The following is an 11,575-nucleotide window of genomic DNA, read 5'->3' as shown; positions in this document are numbered from 1 at the left end:
TCTATCTATCTATCTATCTATCTATCTATCTATCTATCTATCTATCTATCTGTGTCTTTATTTGTGACAGGTTCCAGAGAGCTCATAGTTTAGTGAGGTAAACATGTCTATGAACTGACAACATGTAGAATGTTATGGAAGAGAGTGCATCCAGGGTAATGTGGGGGTGGTTCAAAGGCCTGTCAATGCCTGGAAAAGATCATTTCTCAAGCCTGTTCCTTTGAACTAGAATCCATTCATTCTCCCAGGCAGACATAGTTGTGGGAGGACTAAGGGTTTTCTTTGGCCTTTCTGATTCATGTTCTGCCTTTTCCTCTTCCTTGCAGGCCTCTTTGCATTCACACCTTTGTTTAGTACCTTAATTCGTTGTGATTAGAAGTGCTGGGGAGCAGAGGAAAGTCTATTGAGCATCAGTCTGGGCTAAAGCTGAAGTGGCACAGTAGACTCTGCTCTGATGTGGGAGTGAATCAACAGATGTGGGCGTGGGTCGAAAGGTCTTAACTGACTAAGTAGCACCAGCTATGAGTAGGCAGCTTGGAGTTACATGAATGTCTTAAATCTTCACACCATCAAGGACTCTCATATTCTAGTTATCCTTTTAGAAAGAAGAAAATACAGATAAGAAAAGGAAAAAAAAAAAAAAAAAGCAAAACACCAAGCTCCATACCTACTCATAAGTGCTTTATAGTCCCTTGTAAGAACATCTCCATTACAAGTTTGTATTCCAGATGGGGAAAGAAATGATTCTGCAGAGGTAGGTGCTCCTAAGGGCTGTTTCACTGGCAGAATTAAGGAAAGAGTTAGTCTTGTTCATTGAGAAAATACTCCTCTAAGGTTGAAATGCTAGGGTCGTAGTCTTGTCATTACTTCTCCATGGAACGGCGACAAGTTCCCAAGGGTAGGAATGTTCTTTTCTCTGAAGCTATGTCAGCATTTGTGTGCTTCAGGCACATGAAGAGTAACAGCCTTGACTGTGGAACGTAGTTTCCTTTTGGCCTGGGACCCTTGTTTTGTCAGCAGTCATTGGTCATGTGGGTGCATTCCAGTCATTTCTGTAATATCCATCCAATTCTTACTCCTGTAATATGAAGCCCAGAGTGATCACAGCAAGCACTCAGCAGCAGACAGAACATAGCTCTTCATCACTGGCCAGCATAGAGGAAGTTATCATCTCTTCCTGGTGTGTTACATTAAAGAGAGAGAGAGAGAGAGAGAGAGAGAGAGAGAGAGAGCTAGTTTGAGCTTGTGGACAGGCCTACTATAGCAGACATTTTTAATGTTCTGCACCTCCTCTCCTTGTTCCACCTCTGGCTTCAACTTCAGTTATGAGGGACACTACCTGTTCAAGTTTTTGTCTAGGAACCAGCCTCTGTGACATCCATTTTAGGATTAATGGGGGAGACAGTGCAGGCAGAGACTAATGCTTGGCACCCTGGAGTGGTTAGGGAAGGGTGGGTGAAAATGAAGTAGATGTAGCAGGGAGTCTTCCTGTAGCACAAGGAGCATATTGATATCTTCAGGAGCCCTGCAAAGGTCAACCTTATCATCTATTTCTCTCCATTTATAGCCAGTGATTTTTTTTTCTGAAATATTTTTAGAAGGTTACTTACTGATTAGGTATGCAAAGATAGGTCCCTTGACACAGTTTGGCTGACTGATTATGCAAGATAACAACCAGGGACCCCAAACCTGTCCAACAGTGGATATTGTTTCTCTCTCTCTCAACCTCTCAACCTTCACTTATTCTGTTCTCCTTTGTGCTTTGAAGTCCTCTTGGATGGAGTGTCATGAAGGGAATGCCTTGAGATCAGGGCTATTCTCCTCCATGCTGAGGGCCCACTCAGGTTTCTTCAGACTGTGGCAGATGGCCTTCCTGCTCATCACAAGCAAGATGGTGAGCCAAACCCCTCTTACTTTTGGATTGCATGTCAGGGGCAAGTTTGCTCCCTCACATTGTTTCTAATTTGCAATGTCCCACATGACTTGGATATGGAAACCTGACTTGGGTGGTGAGGGAATGAAGAAAGGATAAACACATGTACAGAAAACCTGGGGTCAGGTGGCCTGGGATGGAGTGGCACTGACTACCACAGCAACCTAAAATCCCAGTGCATTTATTATGTATAGCACAGATAGGAGAGGTTGGCTGGTTTGCATGTGTGTGTGGGGGTCTCTGTAACCAGGGTACTTTTAGGCTGTAAACACTGCAAACGCTAGTTTTTTTTAATACACTGGCTAATAGTTTGTAAACACTCCTACTTACACACACTGCCAAATATGTACTTGGATGAAAGGAAGGCTTGGTTAGTTCTAAGCCTGGCCTGCATGGGGAAGGCTTTCCTAATATCCCACAGGTCTGATGCATTGGTCCTTGACATGGCCATGTCTATGCTGACCACAAAGATTTATCTGCACTTTATCTGTTTTTTCCCATATTTACTCAGCTCCTCATACTCATTACTCTCATAAGCCTTGAGATGGAGCCTTGTTTCCTCCATGGGCCAGCTTCACTGAAGTTGGCCAACCTAATTTACAAATCCCAGAGGAATCCAGGATGGCACTGTCCATCAGGCATAGGAACTATTCACTCTATCGGCCAGTGACTAGAGTGGATCCCTATGTCTAGGCTTAATCACCAGGTCTCCTGTGCATAGCTCTACCAGTGGCATCCATTTCTCCCAGTCTTCCATGCTGCTCCTCTTTTGCATGTCCTATAAGACCCTGCATCTCTTGATCCTTTCCCATCATATTTTACCACCATCATATTGAATTAAGAACTTATTCAACCACATCCTTGGGCTAAACCTAGCACACTATTTTGATAAATGATGTTTTATTGGTACATGGCTGCAGCTATTTCTTTATGAAATACTTCTTGCTACCTTTTTAAATTTTAATTTAATTTTAAATTTAAACTTTATTTTAAATTTAATTTTATTACAACTTAATCACTTTGTATCCCCACTGCATCCCCCTCCCTCATCTTCTCCCTGTCCCACCCACCTTCCTTCTTCTCCCCCTATGCCCTTTCCCTATTCCCCTGATAGGGGAGGACCTCCTCCCCTTCTTCTGATTCTAGCTTATTAGGTCTCATCAAGGCTGGCTGCATCTTCTTCCTCTGTGGCCTGGCAAGGCTGCACTCCCTAGGGGGAGATGATCAAAGAGGAGCCACTGAGCTTATGTCAGAGACAGCCCCTGCACCCCTTGCTAGGGAACCCACTTGGAAACTGAGCAGCCAATGGGCTTCTTTTGAACAGAGGGTCTAGGTCCTCTCCATGCATGGTCCTTAGTTGGAGTATCAGTCTCTGCAGGGTCCAGGTATTTTGGCTCTGTTTTTCTCCTTGTGAGGTTCCTGTCCCATCCTAGTCTTTCTATCTCCCTCTTCTTCCATAAGGAGTTTGGCTATGAGTCTCAGTATCTCCTTTGATACCCTGGTGGGTAGAGTCTTTAAGAGGCCCTCTGTGGAAGGCTCCTGTCCTGTTCCTTGTCTTCTTCTTCCAATGTCTATCCTGTTTGCCCTTCTGAATGAGGATTAAGCATCTTCCCTATGGTCTTCCTTATTTTTTAACTTCTTCAGGAGTATAGATTTTAGTATGTTTATCTTATATTTTATGGCTAATATCCACTTGTAAGTGAGTATATATCATATGTGTGTATCTGCTTCTGGGATACCTCACTCAGGATGATCTTTTCTAGTTCCCACCATTTGCCTGCAAATTTCATGATTTCTTTGTTTTTAATTGCTGAGTAGTATTCCATTGTGTAAATGTACCAAACTTTCTGTATCCATTCCTCAACTGAGGGACATCTAGCTTGTTTCCAGATTCTGGTTATTACAAATAAAGCTGCTCTGAACATGGTTGAGCAAATGCCCCACTATTCAATAAGGACATTTGCTCAACCTCTTGCTAATTTCAGGTTTTAGCAGTGGTATTGAACAGTAGTCAAAAGAGACTATAAACCCCCCTCTCAAAGCCTAAAGTTTTTGCTTTCTGGTCCTTTACAGAAAATTTTGGTGGTGTTTGAGGCGCAATGGAGTTCTTGATTCTTTATAACTTCATGCTTTTGTATATATTGGGCCCTCCATTTACCCTTTCGGTCTTATCTTCTTGCTCCACATCTTATTACCTGAACAGGAGATTTACCTGCTCGGAAGCCTCAATCATGGTGCTGATCACACGGCTTCTCCTTGTTGCTGTGTGGATATGACCCCTACTCCTATTTCTGAGGCAGGTTTGATATCCTCCTAGCCTAACCCCTAGCTCACTTAGTATGTGCTGCTAAAAAAAAAACCTAAAAAATAAAGAAAACACCAGGGAGCCAGAGGCTCCTTGCTCACAAAGCTCATTGGACTGAAGAAGATACTGTTTCTTTCACCCCAGCCTTTTGCTGTTCTTCATCTCATTCTTTGAAAATGCACCAGCAGAGAAAGATTCACTTTTTGTCTTTTGCAGATCTCCAATCTCTATCTGTATGACAGTGTTCTGATGCTGGCCAACGCCTTCCACAGGAAGCTGGAGGACCGGAAGTGGCATAGCATGGCAAGCCTTAACTGCATACGGAAGTCTACCAAGCCATGGAACGGAGGGAGATCCATGCTAGACACGATTAAAAAGGTATGTGTGAAGGGGCACTTCTCTCTAATGTTGTCCAAGGGTGGAGACAAGTCCGTCATTGGACTCCCACTCAGTTGGTATAAAGCTGTTTTGCAGTGTTTGTGTGTGGGTGTGCATCTCCATGTTTGTATGCCTGTGTGTGCGTTTGTGTGTTTGTGAGAGACTGCCCCAATCCTCTTGCAGGCTTCTCTCTTTTTTGAAAGCTGAGTTAATTGCCATCCAAGGACATGTACTTCAAATGTCTCCATACTTTCAAGAGATCTGGCTCCAGAAGGTTACAAAGTCACAAATAAGCAAAGTCATAGCTTCTTGTCCTCTGTGTGCCCAAACTATCACTTTTGAAAAAAAAAAAAAAAGTCGCGTTAGGTGGTACAGCCATGTTTTGCTTATCTGAGATCTCATCATCTGAATGTATGGGTGAATGTACACACACATGCGTGTGTCCATGCATTATGTACAAGTGATATGTTTTATGTGAGTGTCACTGTGTCAGAGGATGTATTCCAAGTGAATTGGGCAACCCACAGAAGACTTGTAAGAGTGAATGGGCTTTTAGAGGCTTCAAAAGAGCATGTAGGGAAATCTACGATACCAGGAACCTTACCAATAACTTATACATGGTTTCACTTGCAATGGACAGTCCTGGTGTTGGTTTAAATTTGCTGCATCTCAGAGCAGGGCAAGGCCTCTCCTGGACCAGTACACTTCACAGTACACTCCCTGCTCCTTGAGGTCACAGGCAAGGAGGTTGTGTAATATTCACCCTGAGCTGAAAGAGAGAAAGAGATGATGGAAACTCACTCTGTCCCTGCTGTCAACTGCTCCTGTGGATCCTATGAACTGTAGAGAAGCATCAGACTGGCATGCTTACCACAGCCAGATCTTGTGCTTTGAAAATATATATTTTTTTTCACCTGATGGGCTTTGTGATGTGGCTCTGATTAGCTTCAGGATGAAGATGGACAGTGGTCTGCTCAAGACGGCACATGTAGCAAAGCCAGGCCTACAGCAATGCTTGTATCTGCTGCCTAAACTTTAGGCATGTGTTGGGCACAAATATTGTTGACTTTTGACTTCCCTTTTATGTCAGGATAAGAGAAGTCTCTGGGGTGGGTTGCAAAGGCAAAGATCAAACACATCAGGAGTATAGAGACAAATACACTCACATTTTAATTTCATTGCTAGCACAGTACTAGCACATAGCTAAAGCTGTAACACACTGACTATGAGAAGAGCAGGTAAAAGCCTTAGGGATTTCTTCTGTGAGATTAAGACAGTCTGGCAAGCATTTATCTTACTCTGATGTCCTAAGACTGTTCATGGCTCTGTCATTGCTATAGATACTCATGTCTGCTTTCTTTTTTGTGACTCCATTCTCTACCACAGGAAAGTGTTCCCATCTCCACTTGTCTTTTCCTCCTCTCCTGTAGGGACACATCACTGGCCTCACAGGAGTTATGGAGTTTCGGGAAGACAGCTCGAATCCCTATGTCCAGTTTGAAATCCTTGGTACAACCTATAGTGAGACCTTTGGCAAAGACATGCGCAAGGTAAGCCCTGTGGTCCTTACCTCCAAGTCTTTTGCTTTAGTGCCACTAAAGACAGCAACAACTGTAGTCCCCAGCAAGGGCTAAGGAGCAGAGGGAGCCCCACCCTGCTTCTCTTCCTGATAGTGCTGTTCCCGCTGCTGTTCCTGGGGAATGCTAGGGATGTGGCGCAGAGAAGTTTCAGACAGAAAGTGCGAATAGCACAAACCCACATCTGTCATGGGTCCCTGAGAACCATATCCTGTTCCTTGGACTAGTAGGGGAATATGTGGATGCTAAATGGGACAAACAGTTCTCCCAGAGCTGAGAAGTCAGCTTGGCTTCAGAGACATGTGTAATTTTTTCACTTGAGTTTGATGATAGAAGTTATAGCAGGGTATCTGCCAGACCCAGGGGTGAAACAAAGGCATGGAAAGGAAATTGAGCTGCAAGGAGGGTGGGAAGTGGGGTACTGAAGTGCAGTGGAAGGCGAAATGAGAAACAGGAGAGCAGGATAACTCAAGGTATGGCTTGCCTTCTTTATTTGATGTAAATACAGGTGGCAGCCTGAGGTATATTTCCAGTGGTACTGTGTCTTTCTTATGAAGGAGGGCTAAGATGTTATTAAAACACTTGAGGGTCTGGAATTGTGATTCAAAAGAGAGACCTCAGATATGATCTGTATGAGTCTATGTGTAGTTTCTAGTTGGTGCAAAGGAAGGCCAGAGGCTGCCACCTAAGTGCCTGGTCTGCCCAGCTGCCTTGTAAGATTTTCCAGGATGATGCAGGCAGACTGTGTGCTTGTTGGGGACAGAGAGTCTATGTTCATGTGCAGGGACCCAGGCTCTTGGGAGAGGATGAAAGCAGTCATTGATGGGTCTACCCGCAGGCACAGGCATCTCACCTAACCTTTGCCATATACTTAGGAGGCAAGATTCCTCCACCAGTGATAGTGCTTTACAGAAAGGATATCCTTGTTGATTTATGAAGCCTTAATAACGAAGCTGGATAGACTCTCATTAGAGAGGCCTGTAGCCAAGTTGGGGACAATGCAGAAGTAGGCAAAATTTACATGATAATAGTGTACTACTACCTGGGTAAGGCATTTTGGTTTCATTTATAGAGGATCAGGAATGAGTGTTTAGATTGTGAAGGGATGAGATCTGCAGAGCAGGAAAGGGGCAGTGAGAGCACATATGGGAGAACAGACTCTCTTGGGAAAGGCCAGTATATGCTATAGTCCCATTGTAGGGTCTTCAGCCATCCTGTGCTGGAAGATGAGTTTATAAGCTGATCATATACATATAGCTTGATGACATCTTAGAACCTAATGGTTTGTTTTGCTGTGACAGTCAAACAAATTAAAGTATGATTGTCAGTGTCAAGAGGGTTGAGGCTGGCTTATGATAACTGTAAGGGATTTACCAAAACTATGCCATTAGCCTGAGGACTTGTGATGAAAAGTTGAAACTGATCTGGGCCAAGACCATAAGAAAAGTTGGTTTATGCTGAAGTTTTCATCTGTTAAGAGGACAGAAGGAGGCTCATTCAGTCACTCTGCTGTGCTTGCAGAGCATCGCTGTCTACTGAAATCACCATTCACATCAGCGTGTGCATGGGTATGTGTCCTCATCCTCGAGTGTATTTCTGAGTTAGTAACTGTAAAACCTTGTCTGCTGATTCCTTTAGTATCTCTCACCATCCTGTTTTAGCTCACCTCCAACTACAAGGTTCCCACAGTGTGTGAAATGTTGCCAGTGGGTCTTCTGCTCTCTCTAAGATGGCTTACACTCATGCCCTGTGAACCCTATGCCTGTACCCCCAGGTCCTTGATGGGGGTAAGGAGCACAGTTTTCTTCACCCCCTATTTCAGGTGGCTGGGCCTTCCATGTTGCTATGGCAACACTCTTCAAAAATGCTGAAGCCTGTGGAAGCTGGAATCTCTTCATTATAAGGAGCTTCTGAGCAGGAGGTCTGGATGTAATTGAGTTGGAAGGGAAGCTGATTTTCAAGTGGGCTTTATTTTTAAATGTATTCTTTTGTCATTTTAAAATGTGCCCTTAATAACTGAATATTCTAGTTGTTATCTGTCTGCCTAGCAGCTTATCATTGGAAACGAGAAGCTATGTGGGAGACAAGGAATAGGATTTACCATAGCAAATGTCTGCTATTATGACCCAGGGACATATAAGAGAGATGGGTTCAGGATGAAGTAAGGAGAGCAGATTAGGAGTGGGACATACAGCAGCCTTTGAAGGTAGAGTAGGGCTTTGATGCCCTGGATGAAAGTAATGGTAAGTCAGAATACCTTAAGGAATATGATAAAGAAAACTAATATAAGGGTCAAAATCACTGACACTGTGTCTAAGAGTTGAGGATAGTGTTAGGATATTTTGAGCCACATAGTGACAATGAAAAGACTAGTCCTCTAGGGAGCCCCGTAGATGGTGGTTTTCTGTGACCCCTTACCACACATGGCCACCAGAAGAACCAACTGGAAAGCTGGCTGGGTGCTCTTTGCTGTGTGAGGTTTGGGCTCCTTTGCTAAGATGATGCATACCACATATATTTAAATTGAAAAGCAACTACAGCAAATGGAGGCTAACAAAAACTCAGTGTTCTGAAGATTGAAACCAGAGAGAATCATCTCAATTAGGAAACATATAGATATTTTTCTTAAACTAGATACCCTGGTGAGAAATCTCTGGGAGGTTGAGTCACCCACATGTTTTAGATTAGGTGGCATCTGGAAGCTGTGGATTACTCAGCCCCTATATAAAAAGGAATGGGTGATAGCCTTTTGCTGGACACTGATTAGATAATCTAATGCTGATTAGATTATCTCAACCAGGAAGAGCATTCTTGATGAGGGATCACGGATGGCAAAGTCAAAGCCTTTGAAATGGTCTACAGCCAGCCTGCTGTGAACTACAGCCAAATAGATGCTGATCTTGCTAGCTGGAGCTGTTTGGCCTGCATCTGCCACTGGGGGCAGTGTTTGCAGAGGGGACTTCCCATGGCAATGGAGTTAGTTGATTTGTTTGGAGGGTCTCCACTTTCATTCTATTGGTGACACGCTTTTTCAGGTCTCAAAACTAGTAAATGTCCACAAATTTCTACTTGCATTGATTCTCTTTGCTTTAAAAAAAAATAGAAATATTCAAAGGATGGTCCCATTTGCTAGTCTGCACTAAGGTCCTTAGGTTATGACACAAGCCGAAACAGCTATATTAGAGGCCAGCTACAGTAGAATTTCCCAATTTGGGAATATATGGAAACTGCTTCACATATACATGGACCATAATAGGAACTACTGCACATCTACTGTATACTAGGGCACATTATGTGTGTGCCTTGCCTTGGTGCCAAGACTATTTGATCTTCCTGGCCCCACCTCTCCTGAGTTTCAGTAGTCCCTTTTCTTACATGGCCCTTCTTCAGATAAATCTTCATCTTCAGGAGGCTTCACCTGTGAAACAGAAGAGCCAGTCAGAAGATATATTCTGCCCAGCTCTTATTCTTTGGTTGGTACATCAGCTTTAGCCACCTGAGGTCACGCTTCTTTGAGTGAAGAACAGGCAGACACAGCTTTCTGCCTCACAGTTTTATGGACTGCAGAAATTCATCACATAGTGCCAGAACCAGAGTCCAGAGATATGCAACATCCCAGAGCAGCCCTAAACTAGTGTGGTTGGATTACTAAGTTCAGTGAGCCAGGGCTGTGCCCACCTCTTCTTGTATGCCTAGGATCAGATATTTAGTACTTTAAAAGCCTGAGTTGAGTCTTGAGAACTTCATTTAAATGAGATTTTATTTTGGGAGTTCTATTGGTGTCTGTGTGCTCAATGGGGGATGGAAAACGTGGATATTAGATCCTTCCCTGTGCCCCAAGCACAATTTTCCTGGATTGTGACAGCAGGTAAAGTCCAGAGGGACATTTTCCATTATATGATCACTGAGATTGTGTGTTCTTTTCCATCCTAATGACATTGGTGTGGGGGCCTCTGTCCTGTATGCAGCAGGACCCTGGGAAATGTGCCTGCTGCCTACAGATGCTTTGAACTTCAATAACCTGGGTGGCATCAACTTGATTCATTGGCTCAGAGTAGGGCAGCGAATTCCTTGGCAAGAAGGGTGGGGAAGTGGGAGGAGCATCCAAGCAGCCTGTGGGGTTTTCTGTAAGACTTATTATACATTAGGATTAAGAAGACCCCAGGGTAGCATCAGAGAACCTGCCAAGAAAATTGAATGAGGACCAAGAGAGGCAGAGGAAGTATTTAGATCACTGGTGTTCAAGCTTTTTCTCTAGCCTCTGAAGTCTGTTGTAGCTGGCTCTTACTGGCACCTAAGTATACTATGTGACTGTAGAGGACACATATTATAATTATAGTAGACAAGGAATCTGGGCAGGGACTCTGTGCCTCTTGTTACAGTAATTTCTCTCTGTCCTTCATATCTGTGCAGTTTGATGTACACCTCTCTATCTATATATTTTTTTAAACTGAGGCCCACAGACTAGAAAACCTTAACATGGCTGTTCTAATTCTTGGAAGGAAGAGGAAGGGGAAGGGAGGGAGAGAGGGAAGAAGGAAGGGAGGAAGAGAGAGGAAGGAGGAGGGAAGGGAAAGGAAGAGGAGTGGCTAGGAAATCCTTCTTGAACAGGAGGAAGTGCAGTTTGTGATTTTGTTTTTCCCCAACCCTTCCACTCCAGTCTCCCCCAAGCCAGCACATTAATATACCCCCATCCCTTCCTGCTGGACTGGGCACTTGAACTTCAGGTTCCACCACTTAGCCTTGGCTCAGCTGGGATGTTCCCCATCCCAACAACTACCCGGGAGATGGGATGCTTTGCTCCTCCTTGACTGTTTCATGCTGCTGCTTTTATCTTCTTTGTCAGCTCTAGCTCTTTATAAATGCTGGAAGTAGACAAACATCCCTATCCTGTGATGTGATGTGCCCGGGACCTTGTTGTTACTGATAACTTACAGAGTAATAATTACTTTTCATACAGTGATTGCTATGCCATAGGATCCCAATTCTCTCTGGGCTCCAAAGGACATCATTAGCATTTGCTCCCCGTCTACCACATGACATTACAAGTCATCCTTTATTCTCAGAGTTCAGAAGTTCTAAGTTGGAAGGTCAGTTTGAAACAGCACCTAAGAGACAAGCTAACTCTGGTGACAAAGCAGACCTGCCTTGACCTGGTGGCTCCAGGGGCTGGTGGCAGGAGCCTGGAAATGAGTCCAGTGGAGAGGAGGCAACTGTGTGATGAGCCTAGGCATTAGGCACTGTATCTAGTGGCTGCTGTGCCCCAGGCTCTTGGCTGTGTACACTGAGGAAAAGAAAGAAAAACACACTTCAGTCTAGGAGATTAACATTCTTGCAGTGTATTTCCCAAGTAAAATGTCAGCTATTCTGACTCTTTGTGCA

The 11,575-nt window shown here is 44.0% G+C and overlaps 1 protein-coding gene across 2 annotated transcripts in view; it reads left to right on the top strand.

The window, feature by feature from the left end:
- Grid1 (glutamate ionotropic receptor delta type subunit 1) overlaps nt 1-11,575 on the top strand; it is a 735,469-nt gene that overhangs the window by 471,832 nt on the left and 252,062 nt on the right. For both annotated transcript variants that reach the window (XM_055607998.1, XM_055607999.1), the window contains exons 7-8: nt 4,455-4,616; nt 6,047-6,166. In XM_055607998.1, the coding sequence (XP_055463973.1) occupies nt 4,455-4,616; nt 6,047-6,166 (282 nt within the window). The remainder of the gene's footprint in view (nt 1-4,454; nt 4,617-6,046; nt 6,167-11,575) is intronic.

Source organism: Psammomys obesus, unplaced genomic scaffold (genome assembly GCF_907164565.1).
Source record: "Psammomys obesus unplaced genomic scaffold, mPsaObe1.curated_primary_1811, whole genome shotgun sequence".
Classification (NCBI taxonomy): Eukaryota; Metazoa; Chordata; class Mammalia; order Rodentia; family Muridae; genus Psammomys; species Psammomys obesus.
This window is presented reverse-complemented; position numbering and strand designations above follow the sequence as displayed.